The sequence below is a fragment of the Arvicola amphibius genome, chromosome 10 (genome assembly GCF_903992535.2).
Source record: "Arvicola amphibius chromosome 10, mArvAmp1.2, whole genome shotgun sequence".
In the NCBI taxonomy this organism is placed as follows: Eukaryota; Metazoa; Chordata; class Mammalia; order Rodentia; family Cricetidae; genus Arvicola; species Arvicola amphibius.
The window spans coordinates 109285643-109306849 of NC_052056.1; the positions used below are offsets into that span (position 1 = coordinate 109285643).

Consider the following 21207-nt stretch of genomic DNA (forward strand, 5'->3'; position numbering starts at 1 on the left):
AATTATATATTCACATTTTAAAAAACTTCATAATAATCACATCCAAGCACTGTTAACAAGAACTTATTATGTCAATGTAGTGCCCTTCTCTATTAATTATAACAAGGAACATAAATTACATAGGGGCAAGGGAAAGAAGCCCTACCTCCCTCAGTGTATCAAGACTGAAGATTCCCACAGCGACCAATGCTATGCTAAAGTCCTGGTTTTTGATCAGGACTGATCACAGAACTTCCTAAAAATCTTTTTAAATTGGACATGTAGGATGAGAGGAAAAGAAATAAGGTGCTAAGTGAGAAGGTGGATTTTTTTTTTTAAGTTTCGGTTTTTTGAGACAGTTCATACCTGTGAACTTTTACTCAGAGTAGCTTTTACTCTTTCTGAAACTAATGACTTTGGGGAAAATTGCTCAGCCTGTGATGTCCCAGTCTGCTCATCCTTATAATGAATAGGGCTAGCTTAGCCCTGAAGCCTTCTGCCCTGATCTCATGACAGTGTGGCAGATGGGGGTGAGGCAGTCACTTGACAATTACATTGGAAAGCAATGTTGTCAACAAACAATATCCATCCACCATCGGATACTAAAAGGATACACTAAACATTTTCCTATCCTAAGCACCCATCCATGCCTCTGCCTCCCATGTACTGGGATTAAAGGTGTGCACCACCTTTAATGCCCTGTGAGAAACTGGATTTTAAAGATCCCAGTCAAATATGGACTAGTTTTTGTTTGCCGTTACAAACAGTACTTTACTCATTACTTCTCTTAGCTGGCCTGGAAATCACAAACCTACCCCATCCTTCTGAAGGCTGAGATTACAGACATGTGCCACCATACCCAGAAAGAAGAAATATACATTAAAAACAAAACAAAACCAAAAAACCTAGGGAAATGTTGTTATACTGCTCCTTGATAAACTGCTCAAAGATTAAAGTGAAGCCACATTAATTTTCCTAAAGTTTAAATTAGGCTTTTCTAGCACTAATGGTTCAAAGCAGCAAAAAGATAATTTTCTTTTTGTTTCTTTCTTTTTTTGATTTTTCAGGATAGGGCTTCTCTGTAGCTTTGGGCCTGTTCTAGAACTAGCTCTGTAGAGCAGGCTGGCCTCAAACTCACAGAGATCCACCTACCTCTGCCTCTCAAGTGCTGGGATTAAAGGCATGTGCCAACACCACCCGGCCGATAGTTTTCTTTTATAAAAAATAAAATAAATTAAATTAAAATAAAAAAGCTTTTTACAGAAAACTACTCCCAGTATAATATTCTCTCATAAATAGAAAATCATTTTCAGTAGTTATGAGAAGGAAAAACCTCCGACCTAACTTTAACTTTCTAAACTTTTCAACATTTAAAATATCGGGGAAGTGTTGATTATTTAATTACTCATTTTATTCAACATTATAAAACCTAAATTTTTACTGAATAAATCATATTTCAAGATGCAAAGTGTTCTCCTTTGTGTGTGGTAGTCCGGGAGGACATATGTGTATGGTGAATGTGTCCATGCATAAGCACATGGAACTAGAGCTGAAAATTGCTGTTTTCCACAGTTGTGCTCCACCGTGTATTTTGAGACAGGACTCACTGAACTTGGAACTCAGCAGCTGGCTAGACCAACTGGGCAGCAAGCCCTGGTGATCACCCTGCCCCTGCCTCTCAAGCTAGAGTTACAGAGGCATGCTGGCTATGCAAACTGAGGTGCTCACACTGTACCAGAGTTTGGACTCCAGCCACACACAAAGGTTTTTTTTTACATTGCATATGTTCTTTCATAGAAACAAAGACAGAAAACAGTTCTCATAAAGGAGAGATTGGGTAGAAAGAAAATGTCTTCTTGGAAGACCATAGAAGCCAATTTTCACCTTTATCTTGATTTTATAACATCCTGAGGTGGCTCTTCATTTCCCTCAAGAGAAAGATAAAAAGTTCAAAATATGAGCCAGGTGTGGTCACGCATGCCTTTAATCCTAGCACAGGGCAAAAGGCTGGTGGATCTCTGTGAATTCAAAGCCATCCTGGTCTACAAAGCAGGTCCCAGGACAACTAGTGTTGTTATACAGAGAAACCCTGTTTTAAAGTTCAAAATACAAAATCTACAATGTAAAAAACAATGCATACAACCACAGAATATTTCTCATCCACAGGAGAAAAAAAAATTATACTCCCAAAAATGAAGGTATTACAGGAACAATGCACTTGAGAAAACTCCCCAAAACTTATACTCTCCAGAAGAGATCAAGATGTGTAACTTTTATCTGGAGACACGGCCTTGTTTGGTGCTAACCCGAACTGTTAGGATTATCCTAAGTTTTGGACTTAAAGCATGCATCACCAAACTCAGTGCAGAACCAACTTTTAAACGCTAAGTGAGGAGTAAGACTGTAACTCAATGGTAAAACATTTCATCCGGCAGAATGTAGGCCCTAGGTTCACTCCTTTGAGTGGTGGGGACAAACAAGCAAGTGATGGTGGGTAGTGTACAAAGTACCTAATAAGAGTTTAAAACTAGAATAAAAGCACACAAAAAATAACAGGAGTGTAAATATCAAAGACTCAAAATTCTACCCTTGAACAACATTTTAGTTCAAATGGAGACAGATTTTGTCATTATGAAAAGGCTTGTGAAGAAGGTGTGGGCGGAGCGCGGGTGCACAAGTAGAGGTCAGAGGATAACTGTGGCAGTTGTTCTCTTTCCACCATGTCAGCCCCAGCTATCAAATTAAGGTGTTGTCCAGCTTGTCCACAAGCACGATTGCTAATGAGCCATCTTGCCAGCCCTGAAATAGTATTTACAAAATGTGATAAAATAATTTTCTATTAAGGCACTCAAAATCTAGATTCATGGCAGAATATTGGATCTAAGACTTTCTGGGGTTTGTAGTATCTGATTAAAATCTTATTTTGCAATCCTTTAATAGCCAAATGAACAGTTTTCAATCAATAAATCAAGAACTAAAAACCATGAAATGAGACCATGAAGATAAACTTTGTTTAGATGCTGCATGTGATGACATATGCTTAAATGTCAGCACTTGGGGAAGGGTACATTTCTAAGTCTCAGGCCAGCCTGGGCAATATATAGCAAGATCCCTGTGGCTCTGGGAGAACCTGGGAAAGAGAAGGGGTGGGTGGTTTGGATGGGAATGGCTCCCATAGACTCATGTGTTTGAATGCTTGGTCCACAGGGAATAGAATTAGAAGGTGTAGCCTTGTTGGAGGAAGTGTGCCACTGTGGGCATGGATTTTGAGGTCTCATATATGCTCAAGATACTACCCAGTGTGGCAGTTCACTTCCTGTTGTCTGCAGATCAAGATGTAGAACTCTGAGCTCCTTCTCTAGCACCATGCCTGCCTGTATGCTGCCATATTACTAACATGACAATGGACTAAACCTCTGAAACTGTAAGCCAGCCCCAATGAAATGTTTTCCTTTATAAGAGCTGCCATGGTCACGGTGTTTCTTAATAGAAACCCTGACTAAGACATGGTGTCTTTCACAGTTGGGAGCAAATACAAAAACTATAAAATGTTTCAAATTGATTAGTACAACTATTTATTTCTCTTTGTTATATAAAAAGTGACATTTGTTTCCACACACTTCCTCAAAGCTTTGTTAACTTTTTTTAAAAAGTAAAAAAAACTTTCACAGAAGGCATGGGAATCTGACCAAAATAAATGCGGTTTAATCTACATCTGGTTTTCTTGTCATTAACTAGAAGATTTTTAAAATGGCTACATATAATTGTAGTTCATGGTGAATTTGCATCTATGGTAGGAGATAAGTGAATATATATATTAATATTAGAAACACCCATGTATCAATTCATAAAATGATTAAAAACCTAAAGCTGCCAACAACAGTGTCCACTCAATATAAACTGAATAACATTATATCGGTCGTGTATTTTTCAGGATTACATGGTGGAGACTGCTGCCCAAGATCACATTCCTTTCTACATACAGTCATTTTCCCTTTAACCTAACTTCGGCCCTGCCTACCTTTATAAATATCAGGATTTCTAGAGTTGTCATTAATTCAACCTTCATTCTCAGAATGTTGGCCGCATATAAAACACAGAAAATAAATCCCTAAAATTATGAATAACTCATCCACCTTGCTCACTGGCCTATGATGGTTAATTTTCTTTAGTCTCTAATGTTTGAAAAGAACAGAAAAGTAACCTGTGTGTCCACGAACTTGACCAAAGACCTGAGATGACAAGATCTTCTGGACTGTAGTCTCTTCACTGGTAGTCATCTGTTAATCCACGGTATTTAGATTACTTCAGCCAAGCACCAGAACAGTGTGGGGTGCTTGCTTCAGCATGAGATTCCCTAGACCGCATGATGAAGGTGGGCACACCCCACACAGTATGACACACGTAATAAAACAGACTCACAAAGACAAAGACGGGTGTGCCATGTTTTCTCTCACAGGCAGAATCTTGATTTTAAAGTAGAAAGGTGGCAACTGAGGGGAAGGACAGAGACCAAGTAGGAACAGTAATGAATTTAATCCATTATTTTGTGTGCTAATATGGAAAAAAATTAAGTGGATATAAATGGGCACATGAGAGGTGCTGGCTACTAAATTAATTTGGGGGAATCAAAAGAACCATCTTTTTCTTTCTCCATTCACTTATAGATACTTACTGTAGCTGCTTAGATACCATTTTATAAGCAAAAAAAGGGAGAGGAATGGGTTAAAAATTAAAATATAGACTCAAAATATGTAAATAATGCCTCAAAGTTGAGCTAATACCTTGCATCTAAAGAAGAGAGAACTGTAACACAACTACTTAAAGCAGAGTAGATCCTGCTTATGGAGAAATACTATGGAAAAACCTTCCAGACTTCACATCATGCTTTCCTTCCTTTGTGGCTTCTGGCTGACTAGTGAGATGCTGAGAAGCGATATGAACAGCCCTCAACTATAACCAAGAAATGCACTCTGTTCTATGTAGCCTCTGCATCTGGGGATTTGTTTCTGCAGTTTAATCCACACTACTGCACTCCATGAAGCAATGGTGGAGCAGTTAGGAACTAAAGTATCATTGCCACCCGATTCATCTACATAGTTGTCTCCAGAGCACACCAGTGTACTGCCCCACCCCTAATAAGTGACCACTACTAGCTACTAGTTACAGAACTATTACTCCAAATGTGGGAGTCATTTATTAAACTGTAGGGGAGAGGAATCTCATTTCAGCAATGTAGTATATAAGAGATTCAGGACGAAATAATCCAGAACTAAATTCTCAGCCCACACCAAGAGCTGTTGTTAGGCTTCCTTCCTCACTGAATGTTTATCTGTACTACGGACAAGAAAGGACTAAGTCCGTAAATCATCTTTTTCACTAAGACCCTTTGCATGTGCCCTATCCTCTAACCTCTATGCACATCTAAAAGACAAAAAGCAACAAAAATGACTTTGATAATCAAGCTAAGATTCAAATGAGGACTGCTCCCAACTACACGAGTAATCACAGCAGAGTGAATGTACTCACCACACTCCCTCTTCACTGTGGCCTAAATGCACTAGAAACAGTCAGCTAAAAAGTTTCTGTAGCTCTAAACCCATCTGATATTAATCGGGGAGGAGGAACAATTTCTAGCTCTCCACACTAACCTAAGACTCACAAATGTTCTGGGCATTTGCTAATGTATGTTCTCTGTCTCTTAGCTCAATCAGAACCAGTACAATGCACTAAGGCAGCTCAGACTCTCTTGCACCAGTTGTGATTTTTACTTACACAAATTATGTCAAGGAAACTCACAGGCCATTAAAACCCTTTTTAAATCCAATCCAAGAATCATAACACTATTTTTGCTATTCCTCTTCAGTCTTTACTTCTGTAATTGTTTTCTGCTCCCTAAAAGTCGCTGAACAATTACATTTCAGATTTTAAAGCTGTCTTCAAACAGAAACCAAGCAGTATATGGAAAATCTTAAGACTACGTTAGAAGAACTGTCCATGTTTCAAATGCATCAAGTCACATTCAATATCAACAGTACAATCTTATCTAAGAACTGTAGGAACCTTTGCTACAGATGTAGGTCACTGAATCTGCCACCTATCCTCGAAGGAGCCTACTTCTTCCCACCCAGCCACTCCCCTCAGTTCAGGGACAAGGCAGCCAACAAAATGCAATTCGCACAGTAAACCCACAACTGGAACTCTCAAGTCTAACAGGCAAATTAACCAGGGATTCTCCAGCTATAGAGTCTTAATCTACTATTAGCTATTTCAGCCTTACCTGACATGTCTCCAAGCCAGCTGCTGCAGCCACATCCCCCTCTGCGCCAAAAACGTCTTGCCTCAGTTTCCTGAAATTCCCAAGTGGGACAGGGAATACAGCCAGATGGCATCCTCAACCTGGGTATAGTCTAGCGTTCCACTGCCAGCAACCTTCCCCGGGTACCACAGTTTGTGTCTGCACATGCACACATGCAGCAGACCCTTCTCCGACAAGCTCAACATTAAAGGGCAACAAAATGCTCCTCTGCTCAAAAACGCTGAAGGCCCTGATCTTAACAGTAAAATAATTGTTAACTTTTAAAATTTGTTATTTTAATAAAGAAAGTAATCCTCAAACTAGAGAACCTTCAAAGATTTAAATGATTATAAATTATGAATATACCTGAAAAACAAAGTAGTTACAAAAAGATGGACACAAGCAACTTTAAAATAATACTTACAAGTACTTTAAAGCTGCTGATAGGAATGGCCAGTAACTCACCACATAGACTTTTAGTTCTTACACTGTTAAAACTTCCTTGAGGTTCATTTTTGTGTGACTTATTTATATAACTGAACATTAATTCTTAAAAGTCCGTCAAGGCTATTTATTAAATAAAATTCATTGTGTTCAAGAAATATGCACCAATTAAATTACTTCCCAATACAAAATGAGGTTTTAATAAGTAAGCATTATTAAGAATTGCAAATACTTAATTTTAATCATGAATTATTTCTATTAATAAAAATATAAAAACAATTCTGAGAAATCAAATCAGAATAAAATGTCATAATTAAGTTGTGGTAGAATTACTTAAGAATCTCACAGAATTTATTTTAGGGTAGACTTGGAAAATAATAAGGAAATGTGTTTAGAGTTCTATCCTCATCATAATCATGTTTAAGAACTCATAAATCTTTTATGACTTGCAATATTACATCATTCATAAACACAAGGCAATTATAGTGTTAGCCTCTGAGCTTTTGTGTTCCGACTGACTCATACAGCTTAAGATAGGTGATTTTAAGTATGAGTTTGGATATTCTGTAACATCAGATGCCTGCTGGTCATTTTCAGCTGCACATTTCTTTAGCTAGATATTGGTATAATAATTTAGTCAGTTAGATATAGCTGTTGATTTCATTTTACAACACTGCTCTCATCTGTACAATTGATAGGAAGTAATTTTTTAATCTATTCATTTTGTTAATTTAATTATTTTTCTTGGTTTGCCCTCTTACCTTTCTGATTTATAACAAATCAGTTTATGGATATATGCATACAAGAACTAATTTAAAAAGTGTAATTAAAACTATGTGGAAAACATTAAGAGCAACTGACAAAGAGTGAGCTAATAACAGTGGATGAGGGACAGCCAAGCACAATACAGTTCAACATAACCGATCATTTCTATTTTCTTCCAGCCCACTGACATGTGAGCTGAGCTACAGTTCTTACTGATCCAAGCAACAAAGATTTCACTTGTCAGAAATACCCCTGTAAACAAACACTATGAAAACTTATTTCCGTCCACTTGGATTCCAGTATTAGATTGCTAAACAAGCCAAATGTGCAACAATTAAGAGGTATTAAATGTCTACCCTTCCTCAACTCTGACAGAAAAAATTATAGACCTAATGAACCACAGAACTTTATTTTTAGCACAGGACTTTCAAGAACTTTCAAACTATTTAAAATCATAAGGACATTTGTAAAGCCCACGTTTAAAAAAATGTTTCAACACTAATAAATAAGAATGATGAATCAATTCATGTCCCCATCTCTTCTCCTTTTCGTCTCTCCCACACTTTCCCTAAGACAGGAGTAACAACATCAAGATTAGTAGTTCAGCTCATCATTCAGTACCACCACTTCCAGGACTATGCGAAAACAACTGGTCACTTCCTCAGAAAACTGGCTATTTATTTCCTTCAGCTGATAGGAGGAGCAGAGAAAATGTGTAGCTGAGTGACAGAGCACCTACCTAGGACATGAGGCCTTGGGTTTAACCCCAGTAATGTAAAAACAAGCAAACAAAAAAAATCTAAAATAAAATTAGCAATAAGTAAGAACCATTAATAGTGCTTAGCAAAGTAATTATTCTCCTTATATCAAGTACATAAAATTTACAATAAGATATACTGTCTGGTCAATAATTTACAACAAGATACAATGACTGGCCAATCTGAAAGCATAAAGGGAGGGATATTTGAAAATGCTGAAGATGCTCTATGGCCTTTTCTTATTTTTATGTTAATAATCATCTTTTCAAACTCAAGAATTCTCTCATTAACAGAACAATAAGTGTCCAGTTCCCGAGTCACAACTGCACATGTCATAGCACATGAGAATAAAAACACTACCCAGAAAGGTATGGTTTTCTATTACTCTCTCTCTTTTAAACATGCTCTGGCTTAATTTAATAGCTAATTAAAGTATGTCAATATAATAGTTAATTAAAGTATGTCAATCCTTACCTTATTAAGCCTATTATAAAACCAACACTATTGGGAAAAATTATGATTTTAAAAAAGTCAACAAAAATAGTTTTCATGATTAAATTGAGGCACAGAAGCACTAACCTATCATTTCACAACTTGGCACATACAAAATTTCATTCCTAAAAATCAGTTCAGAAAAATCTTTGCAAAGACAGTTATTAGAAAAATCTCTAGACCATACTGTGTAAAAGTATTCTTATATACTGTGCTTGAGAAGTCACTTCTGAGAAATGTGTAAACTAACGATCTTAATTTCCAAAAGGCTATCAACCTGTTGATAAAATCGGCGTACAAAGAAAAACACCTATTTACAAATAAAAAATATAAATATAATTGCAGGGGTTCGAAAAGACATTGAAGCCCAAGCTAATTTCTATTCCTTAAATTCGTAAACCACAACAGGACACTTAGAACTGTGGCTCATGGTCACAGGTTCAATGTAAGAATACAACTAAAACTACAGACACTGGATTATAACCTGAAGGGGACTCCCCAAGCATTGAAATTTATAGGAAAAAATAATGGAAGGCAATGAAGGGTTATAAAAATGGTATTCAGGGAAAAAAGGACAATTCAGTTTTTATTTTCTCCTATCAAGAGTTAAGTCACTAATACATGGTAGAAGGAGGAAAGTGTCTCATCCAGTACTTAGACAACTCTCTGAACAAACATTCCTGGCGCAATAGCTGTTAAAGATCAAGACTTTAATAGGATACAGACCTACTTCCAATAGTGCCAAAGGATGGTTATTTTGTCATTAACAGGAAGAAGAGTGATCATTCTAATGTTAGTTATGCAGGAGAATAAGCAATTTCTCAGTTAAATTAATTAAGCTAAAATTAATTAACCCTAGAGGTACAGGTCCAACCTTTGGACATTACAACAAGATATCATCTACCAAGTTCATGCTTGAGAACTGCTAATCAGGTTACAAAGGGAAAAAGAATCATAATGCTTTAACTAAGTGTGAGATTTTGTGTGGGGCTGTGCCTCAGACACGCCTGCACCATGCTACTCAAATATGGGACCTTCAGCTCCTACAAGTTAGCAGTTACTAGAGTTTCAAAACCACAAAGTGGTTATGGATGTTTCTAAACTAAATGCATGAAAATTTAAATTCCCTGTAATATTTAAAAAGGCCTTTGCAATGGGGGGGGGGGCAGAGTACTACACCTGTAGCCATGTGTGAAGCCTGCATTCCTTAAAATGACAACTCTCAAGTAGTCTTATCAACTATGTGCACACAATATTACTTCTGATACATATAAGGCATTGGCTAAGCAAATCCACGTTTTGTGATTTGCATATGTAGCTCATTACTGTTGATTCTTTATATACACATAGCAGCAATTTATAAAGCTATGCAGAAGCACAGACATGTTAGATATATAGACTATGCTTTTGTATAAAAAAAAAATAAGTGAATCCACCTCATGGGAAAAAACTCCTAATAGTACATTGCTTATATGCATTTTTATACTACCAGACATTCAGTTCTGACATTGTTTTCCAGAGCTGAAAATGTTTACTTACTTACTTACTAACTAACAAACAAACAGAAAAGACCCACATGAGAAGGCATGGGAAGAAACCAAATGGAAGGACAGAAGTGGCAAGGGAGTGGGCAAGAGTGGGGAAAGCAAGAGAGGAGGGGGGCAGAGCTAAATCTCCCTGGTAACACAAGTATGTTATTCCTCCAGCTCTAAGTGACTCCAGGCTGAGAGGCTAAGACAGATGCTCTTTGTCGCAGAGTGAATCATTCAAGTATACAATTTCACTTCTAATAAATAAAAACAACACAAACAAACAAACAAAAAGCCACAATGCTTACAGATGTGATACCTGAAACTCACTGGAGAGTTACTCAACTTACCTGGTGCTAATCCAGCAGAAGCAGGACTTCCCATGGATGGGTGAGAGAGAACTTGAGAGAAGGCAGACATATTTGACTGGGACACGTTACTCAGCCTGGAGGTTGATCCTCCTTTAGGTATAAACTCGCTTGCAGTAGGATTTGGTGTCTATTTGAAAACCAAATATAGGAAGTTAACACACTTTAGGCCTCCAAAGGACATTTGACTCTACTAGGTCTAACTCTTTAGTGTTCCATTCACTAAACTCTTTTACTAAAAGGATTTAAGTCTTTTAGTTTCCATATTTTAGTATAATATAAGTAACTTTCTTAGTGGAAATCACAAAATCCAAGGTAAACTTTTTCATGTGAAGACTTTTGCCTTGTAAAATGTGAAATGTGCATGCCTCACTTCTAAACCATCCTTACACGTTTTTGAGAGCTGGAGGTTGAAGGTACCTTAAAACTGAGCAACAACTTTCAAACTTATATCTTTAAACCTCTTTACAGGATAAAGACCAAAACTGCTTTTCTTTCTAAATTAATCACTTCCTTTATTGTAAGGCTAAACATTTCCCCACTGTGATGCTATGCACTGAAATAACAGAAGTTAAGAAACACTTACGGCAAATATAAGAAGGGATAATTAAAAAAAATGTAAAGCCCCCACTGTGCACCATCACAATGACTCGTAGCACTTGCCATGCTAGATTACATGGATTATCTTTTCACAGTGGCACTCCCACATAACTCCTACATATTCAAACTGGATGCCAACTACTACTAAAGTATTATAATACTATACTATATATTAAGTTCATAAAGCTTGTTTCTATCCACTTGCAATTCTAACAGAAGGTAGAAAAAAAGATGAACTAATTATTATAAAGCCTAACACAGATTCCTTATTTGATATGAATGACATTTTTATATATTTTTATGGTTTATTTAACTTTATTTTATGTGCATTGGTGTGAAGGTGTCAGATCCCCTGCAACTGGATCTTCAGACAGTTGTGAGCTGCCATGTGGGTACTGGAAATTGAACCCGGATCCTCTGGAAGAGCAGTCAGTACCCTTAACCACTGAGCCATTTCTCCAGCCCCCATGAATGACATTTTAAACTACCAAGTTAAGAGTTCAAAGTACTATATTAGAAAGGGAAAAGGCCACAGGTTAAATAAATTACAAGTTTTAAAATAACATTACTGATAATTAGTTAACTACACTTAAACAAAGTGCTAAAGTACAGAAGAAACAGCAAAAACTGGCTCACTGTGAACACCCTGGGAGTACACAGTGAAGTGCTTCCCATGCCACATCTAAGATACAAAACTGAAATAGCTAATATCCCATTTTCATGTAGAACAGCGGTTTTCAGTCTTCCTAATGTTATAACCCCTTAGTGCAGTTCCTCACATTGTGGTGACCCCCAACCATAAAATTAATATAAATATTAGATATGTATCATATCTAATATGGAGCCCCCCCACAAGAGGGTTGTAACCCACGGGATAAAAACAGCTGACCTAAAGAAATTAAAAAAAAAAAAAACATTCCTCCAGCTGGGCAGTGGTGCACACCTTTAATCCCAAAAATTGAGAGGCAAAGGCAAGTAAACCTCTGGGAGTTCGAGGCCAGTCTAGCCTACGAAGCAAGTTCTAGGACAACCAGAACTACACAAAGAAATCCTGTTTTGGAAAAACAAGCAAACAAATCAAAAACTCAAATGCTCAAGTTTTCAAAAGTAGTGGCATAGTCTTGAAGTGGGTGGACCAAACTTCTGGGACAGAAAGCAAACTGGTGAGAGTTCCTGCAGTACCTCCAAGTCACAAGAAGGCAAATGACAACTAAAAGATACCAAGCATGGCAGCCTCTATCTGTACCAATCAACCCAAAATCTACGTTTAAAAAGGAAGGTCAAAACAAATGCTATATGACATATTATGTAACAGTCCAAAATACCCTGGAGAAATGGCATCTTGGAAATTACAACTCTATTGGAAAGGCAACAAAATTAGGTAAAGAAAAATTATGTATTTAATATATCCCTAAAAAATAAAAATCACTCTACTTTGTCATAATGAATTATATTGAACAAAATAGACTACCAGATTTCAAAGATTGAGTTTCTCCAACTTAAATCCATTTTTACTTTATTTTGAAAGCCTTTATTTTCTGTGTATGTTGGAAGAGGAAGGTGTATGTGTGTTTGAGCAGAGGCCTACATGCGGCAGTCAGCATCTGCTGTTTGACTTCATCAGCCCCACCTTATTTGTAAAACATCTTCTCACTGAACCTGGGGCTCACTGACTCAAACTAAATAGGCTGGCCAACAAGCCTCAGGAAACCTCCCGTTTTACTTCCCCAGCATGGGGGAATTACTGGGATTACAAGAGCCTATCATTACCCTGGCAATTATGTGGGATCTGGGGTTCCAAACGCAGGTCCTCACACTTGCATGAACAAGCCCCTCACCAACCAAGCCATGGCCCAGCCCCATGGAAGCCTAAAGGTTCCTATGAAGAAGAAAATGAATAGGAGGTTCACTGTGCTTACAACAAACAAATCTTATATAAAGGGCTCCTAAATTCATTACAACAGAAGATATTCAAATTAATAAAACTTAAAAATTAACACATTAAACTGCAACCATAAACAACCACCAAAACCAAAAACCCACCCCTTGTTTTAAATAGGAATTAAAGGTAAAAAGAAGGTTCTAAAATCCTCATCTTTCTTCTTGCCCTTGAATGGGTGGCTTGAGAATTTGTTGAGCTGTGAGCACTTGAACTCCTAACAACCTCAAAAAAAAAAAAAAAAAAAACACCAAGGATGATCTGGGAGGTGGTGGTACATCCCTTTAATCCCAGCACTCAGGAGGCAAAGGCAGACAGATTTCTGTGAGTTAGAGGCCAGCCTGGTCTACACAGAGACTTCCAGAACAGTCATGACAACACAGAGAAAAGTGTGTCTCAGAAAAAAAAAAAAAAATCTAGAATAAGGAGCATAGCCGCTACAAACAGAGAAATTTAACTACAGGAAGAACAGAGAAGTACCATGTTCTTTAACCCTAATTCATATTAGTCTTGTGGTAAAGCTCAGTAAGACAGTCAATATAATAAAAAGATGCACTCTGGATAGTGATATGTGGCACCTTTGCATAACGGAATTACACAGCTTTAGAAAAGAGAAATCAGGAAAACTGCAAGTAAATGTATAGAACTGCAAAGAATTACACTGAATGAGGCAACCCTGACTCAAAAAAGAAAAAGACCCCAAGCACTTGCATGTTTGTGGGTCCTAACATAGAATCTTTAGATTTCAGTATTTAACTTGGAAGCCGGGAAACTAGGAAGTGACGGTTGGGGGTATGGGGAAAGCAGAAAATTTTTAAGGGAGATGGGAATATGGGTAATATAAAGAAATGAAATAGGAAGAAGGTCTAAGGGGAAAGATGGAAGGATAGAGCAGAGAAGGTGAAGAACAATATCTAATAGTATATTTGAAAAATCCAAGTAGAAGCCTACTACTTCATAGGCTTCACATGCGTGTAATCGAACACATGTGCCTGCTTGACTTTATAACTAGAGCCATCTCATTCAGAGGACAGTGGTCCTCAAGCCATACGCTGCCAAATAAGCCCATACTGTCCCTCAAATTGATGCTCGAATTTCAAGAGTTCCCCCAAAGCCCTTGGGGGTTCAACAGAATTTGATAGTTAAGACCCTGTTGTTGAAGATACACACACTTTGGTCACAAAAGTTTGGAGAGCAAACAAGCAAGTACTGGTCTAGAAGATTCCTCCCTGCTAGTGGGCTTTCACAGTACTAGAAGGTACTGTGTAGGCCTCCGGGAAAGAATGTTATCAACAGTCTTACCCAGCAGAGGATCCTATGTGTTAATATTAACAACTAGCCTGACAAGATAAAACCACGAGTACAGCAGTAGATTTCATGTTGTGGAATAATTGCTTTCTGATTGGCTCTACGACCCACTCCACAGAAGGAAATCCATGACTGGTACCGTAAATGTGACCAAGAACTGTGGCCATGAACCTCATAGTCTCCAGAGGTGAACCTATTATTATCTTGCCACACTATCAAACTGTCCTCTAAATGAGTATCTAGCCACAGATGTAGATGAAGTTTCTGTCCCGCCTGGTCCTGCAACCATTCAGTCCCACAGAAACTTCTGTCTACACATAGATTATTAAAGCTCTCAGCCTTCATCAGAGAAACTTTTTTGTGCAGTTGATGGTGGTTAACACAGAAACCATCAGTGTGGACTGGAAAATGCTTGGCCAAAAATGAGACATCTGGTCCACACTACTGCCTCCTCATTTAAGGGTCTAGGGCCAGAGGTGGAGAATACAGCAGTTAAAGTGTCTTCTGAACATTACAGGACAGACTCAAAATTACTCAGGACCTCCTATCAGCTGTGGAGGCTTATACACTAACTGTACAAAAAAAAAAAAAAATCAAGTATGTCAACATCCCAACACGGAGGGGGAAAGGGCTCACAAGCTCCCACCTCTAGCTGAGGACCAATGGAAAGCTGACAGTTGCGAGAAGAGGAGATTGTTTACTTTAGGGGCGTGTTCCCTGTGCTTCAGGGAATTGCCCGACACCCATCTGCATATTGGCAGCAAAAACAAAAACAAAAAACTAAACTGGATTATTTAAAAACAGAAAGAGGGCACTGGAAGGTAGTTGATTAGGGAGGGGCTGGAAAGTTGGTGAGGGGGAGTAGAGGGTTGTATCCAAAATGAAATCTTTATGGAATTTTAAAAAATCTTCTTAAAGATTTACTACTTAGGCCTGGAGAAATGATTCAGTGGTCAAGGGTATTTACTGCTCTTGCAGAGGGCCTGGGTTCAGGTCTTAGCACCTACAATGCTGTTTTGAGATATTTGACCTCACAGTGACACTTTGAGACTGTTTTTAATAATAAAATTAACCTTGAGTCGGGGGTGGAGTCAACAGCTAGCTGACTGGAATTAGCCACAGAGATTTTGGAGGACACAGGATACAATAGAGAGGCACAGGAAAAGAGAAGGTAGGGGCTTAGATCCACAGACTTTGATCTAGGAAGCATTATTTTCTTGATTTAAGGGTCATGTCTCAATAACAAACTTACAAACAAAAAGAAAAAAAGAAGAAAAAAACATCCTTTTTCCAAATGAGATAAAGCTCAGAGCTTCCAGGAATTACGTTGTGAACACTTTGGGTACCACCCAAGAAGTAATTCAGCATGCTACAGAGATAGATCGGCAAACCACGTGTTCGTTCTTCTTGCCTTAGCACACTAGCACATGCACTAATATAATGAAGTAAACCGGTGAGAGCAGACAACCTTGTCTACTAATCTTTATTTTAATTTTACTTATTTATTATGACTAGTTTTTCATAAATATACTTCATTAATTTAAGGATATTCTTTTATATCCTTGTGTACAAAGAATTTTTTTATGTTTTTTAAGTCAGAAATACATTCTAGTGCTTCACATGCTCTCCATCTACTAAAATAATGGTACTGGTTTTAACTAATTACCACCAATTGATTTTTAAATAATTAAACATAATACATATTACTGAGACAGTTCCACTATGAGGTATGTTATCATTTCTATATATTTTGACTTGTTAGAACTTTCAATTTGTTAAAATGCCACAGTTATGTACAGGCAAAATGTGTATCTTACTGTATGTCTTCTCTTGGTGGAGTGCTTGTCTGGATATATGCCATAGTAATATAGACCTACCTCATACAGAAGACTAGGCAGCAATCATTCCCTTTCAATTTTATTCTTTTGTACTTTAGTACTCTACAAGGATAGTAAGTATGCTTAACCAAAGAGACATCTCTCCACCCCACCCCATTTTCTTTTTTCCTATTCATTTCTGTTCTGAGTTGGCTTTACCTATAATTTACCACTGTGTTCCTAGTTTTCAAGACTGACGCTACAATCATTTACTATGAACTCCATCTTTCCTAATACAGACATTCACTTCAGTAAACTCCAGTTAACTTCACTATTATTATTAGCACTTAGATATGGCAGGCATCCCATATCTTTGGTGTTTAGCTATTTGGTTCAAAACACTTTCCAGTTTCTCTTTATTCCTTCTTTGATTTCTAAGTAATTAAAAGTATGTCACTGATTTTCCAAATATATCGGGATTCTAAAAATATTGTCACTGATCTAAATCTACTATGGTAAATCATATTTTAAGTGATTTGAGTTCTTTTACCTTTATTGAGATTTGTATAATGACCTCCCTAATAAGTCTTTGAAAAGAACAAGTACTTTACCATTGCTAGATAGACTGTTCTATAAATACAAATTATGTCAAGTTAAAATTATATAAAGTTAATTTTTAGAATTGTTCAAGTCTCCCACCACCTGCTCTGCCTTCTTATGAGAAAACAGTCTTAACATTTGTATTATTGTCTATATTTCTCCTTGCAATTCTATGAGGCTTTTGTGATCTGTTATTAGCTAAATTAAAAAAGAATGGCATGTCTGGCTTCTTAATGGCTAGAAGGTACATGGCACCTCGTATTATCAAATGACCTTTATTCCTGATAATTTATGCTATAAAGTCCAGCTTGTCCCATATAATGTAGAAATGAACTAGCTTACTTTTGAGCACCATAGTCGACCTTCTAACATATCTAAAGTAGGTTTTTTCCTTTGGGGGGGGGGGGGTTAAGACGGATTTTTTGTGTACCCTGGTTGTTGGTTTTCTTGAAACTCACTCTGTAGACCAGGCTGGCCTCAAACTCAAGAGATTCACCTGCCGCTGCCTCCCAAGTGCTGGGATTAAAGGCGTGTGTCAACACTGCCCAGCCTAAGGAGGTTTCTTTTTGTTCATTTGTATATGTGTGCTGAACGTGTGTGTGGGAAGGGGAGGGTGGTGGTGGACATACTCACTTGGAGACCAGGAGAGATGTCTGGATTCTTCCTCTATTGCTTTCTACCTTAGCCTCTGAAAGAATGTCTCACTGAACCTGAAGCCCATTGTTATTTGGCTAGGCTGGCTGGGCAGCAAATTGCAACAACCTGCCTGCTCCCACAACCTGCTGCGGTTGTGGGCAAGTGCCAAAACACCTAGATTTTTATGTAGGTGCTGGAGAAGGTTTTCATGCTTGCAGAGTTGGTGCTCTTTACACACACACAGCCACCTCCCTAATCTCTAAACAAGTTTCTTACTAGCATCATTATAGTTTTTTAAATCCAGTCTGACAAGCATTTTCTGAAGTTGATAAAAACTGCTGATGTTGCCTTGTGTGTGTGTGGAGGGGGGGGGGGTTGTGGTCACTCTTCTGCAAACTCTAATGTCCCATCATTCCTTTTTTTTTTATTTCCGACACTAGCTTTAAATTCTAAAACCTTAATTTACTTATAAGTTTGACTCACCTTGTAAGTTTTATCTTCCCTCTAGTTTGCCAAACATATGGGGTGGGATTTAGTAACTGTTTTAGTTTAGTTTTTGTTTTTATAACTACTACTGCATCACTTCTGAGTCTTATCTTCTTACTCTCTTATTTTATAGACAGAAAGATAAATTATTCTTTTTATCTTGTTTGGTGATATATAGAACATACATATATATACATACATATATTCTCCACATATATACATTGTATGTACATGTGTGTGTATGTGTGTGTTTGTGTGTTAATAGAAGAAAGTTGACGGGTGGTGGTGGCACACGCCTTTAATCCCAGCACTCAGGAGGCAGAGTCAGGTAGATCTGAGTGAGACCAGCCTGGTCTACAGAGCTAGTTCCAGGACAGGCTCCAAAGCAGCAGAGAAACCCTGTCTTGAAAAAAACAACAAAAGAAAAAAAAAAAGAGAGTTTATTTGGAGCTTATGGTTTCAGAAGTTTGGAATCCAAGACCATCATGGCAGGGTGAACATATCAGCAGTTAGCTCACGTAACGAAACACAAGGCTGAGAGAGGTAACTAGGAATGGCACAAGCTTTTGAAATGTCAAAGCCTGCCCCAGCAATACACCTTTTAGAAAAAGACCACATCTCGCAATGCTACCCAAACAGATCCACAAACTGGGGCCAGTATTCAAGTATATGAGCCTATAGGGTTTTGCTATATTCTTAGACGCAACTGTAACATGTAATTCCTATTGTGCTTAAACTGCTTAAATGTAGTTAGATAAATTTTTCCAAGTCTTGCTTTAAGCTTGGTTTCTGGATCTGGGAAAGCATTCATTCTAAGACCAATTTGGCCCCTAGTCTTAAGGCTAGGTACAGTGGTACACACCCATGATGCCAATGTTTTGAAGGCTGAGACAGTAGGACTGCTTTGGGTTCTAGGCTAGTATGGGCTATGGGTGAAGCCCAGTTTCAAAAAGTGTGTCACTGGAAGTAGACTTCAAGTTTCAAAAGTCCATGCCAGGCCTAGACTCTTTCTTTCTGCCTACCAATTAGGACGCAGCTCTCAGCTACTGCTCTAGTGTCATGCATGCTGCCATGCTCCCAACTGTGATGATAAGGGTTAAACCTCTTAAAAGTTAAGCCAGTTCCTAGTGAAGTGCTTTCTTCCTTAAGAGCTGCCTTGGTCATGGTGCTACTTCACAGCAATAAAAAAGAACAGTGACTAAGACAGAAATAAAAAGTATTCCTCTCTTGTAGTTCCTCTAAGTTTTCCTTAATAGACCTATATTCACTCTGTTTTAGAAAGAAATAAAGAACTATAAGTAGAGATCTGGCAATAAGGATTATGGTACACAACAATGTGCATCTCCAAAAACTATGTGGACTGCTGCATTTCTAACTAAACAGCAGATGCATGATAATGCTAAGCAGAAGCAAAACAAAATAAAATAAACAAAACATAGGCACTGTTAAACTGCTGCATCTTTAAAGTGCCTTGCTCATACGTTAGAAGAGAAGAGCCAGGGCTGGAGAGATGGCTCAGAGGTTAAGGGAACTGGCTGCTCTTCCAGAGGTCTGAGAGTTCAATTCTGATCAACCACATGATGGCTCACAACCATTCGTAATGAAATCTGGTGCCCTCTACTGGCCTGCAGGCATACATGCAGGTAGAACACTGTATACCTAATTAAATCTTAGAGAGCAGAGGAAGAGGGAGAGGGGGAGAGGGGAAGAGGGGAGGGAGGGAGAGAGAGAGAGAGAGAGAGAGAGAGAGAGAGAGAGAGAGAGAGAGAGAGAGAGAGAGAGAGAGAGAGAGAGAGAGAGAGACAGACAGAGACAGAGAGACAGACAGACAGAGACAGAAGGGGCAGAGAAAGTAATACAAGTAGGTGTATAAAAGCACCTAAGGACACTCACTAAAATGTCAGCAAAGACGTCTCTAGGCTGTGAGAAGACTGGAAGCACTTCTCTCACATCTGAGTATTTTCAAAAAGCATAAATACTTTAGAAAAGTTTTAAAAGGCAATTTAAAATTATAAATCACAGCCGGGCGGTGGTGGTGCACGCCTTTAATCCCAGCACTCGGGAGGCAGAGGCAGGCGGATCTCTGTGAGTTCGAGGCCAGCCTGGTCTACAAGAGCTAGTTCCAGGACAGGCTCTAAAAAAGCTGCAGAGAAACCCTGTCTCGAAAAACCAGAAAAAGAAAAAAGAAAAAAAAAAAAGATTATAAATCAGAGTCACTCACACAGTTCTATTTTACTTTCACGTCTTCACTACACAGTAGTGCTATCTTAACAATCCAAACCGAGTAAGAACAGTTAAAATGAGACCAGCTGCACCACTGTCATACAAGAAAAAATTTCATACCAAAGAGAAGACATCTGACCGTCGTTCTTACTATAAGCCTCATGGCAGTCACAGAGCACACCATCTAGCTCACTGCCATAGGGATTCTCAATACTAAGTCATCCAGAAAACTAGTACCCCAAACCCCAAACATTCAAGAGAAGAATGTTCCATACAGGTACAATTCCCTCTACAGCAAATGTGTGTTCCTTCTATCCACAATGACTAACAGTTAATCCTATCTCTTACATTCCACAATAAGGTTTTTTTTAGGTGCATCCCCCCCACCCCCAGGGTTTCTCTGTAGCTTCGGAGCCTGTCCTGGAACTAGCTATTATAGCCTGCCTCTGCCTCCCAAGTGCTGGGATTAAGGCATGTGCCACTACCACCTGGTGTAGAAGCATTCTTCACAACCAAGAATTCAGCCATATGTAATCCAAAATATACTAAGATTTTCAATTTTTTCCACAATGATATTTTGTCATAAAACTGTATCCAAAGAAAGTTAACAAAATATATAAAGCTCTATATTTCAGGACTCATGGCACAAAAATGCACCCACCTAACTCAGGATTCAGTCATAACGGTACATAAGTACATTCAACAGTAGTACATTTGGGGCACTGTGGCTGGCACTTGGGGCACAGACAAAGGTATTGTGCTCCACAAGCTCACAGGAGAGAACTTCACAGATAAAGACATTCCAAATGGAGGTCTACACTCCCAAGAGCTCAGAACATACATGAACCTCAAACAGCACAAGTACCTACACTGTACTAGCTAAATTTGGCCTATATGGCTGTGATATATAACTAATGAGTAGAATATAGTAAGTTCTAGGAATAAACAGGTATCTAATGCTACAC

General features: G+C 38.2%; 1 protein-coding gene across 3 annotated transcripts in view; it reads right to left on the bottom strand.

Annotated features, from left to right (window-relative positions):
* Window positions 1-21207, bottom strand: part of Pan3 (poly(A) specific ribonuclease subunit PAN3) — a 115774-nt gene that overhangs the window by 48800 nt on the left and 45767 nt on the right. For 2 of the 3 annotated variants that reach the window (XM_038345164.2, XM_038345163.1), the window contains one exon: window positions 10616-10763. In XM_038345164.2, coding sequence (XP_038201092.1) covers window positions 10616-10763 — 148 coding nt within the window. Of the gene's footprint in view, window positions 1-10615; window positions 10764-21207 lie in introns of those variants that run through there. The other variant, XM_038345165.2, reaches the window with a different exon arrangement.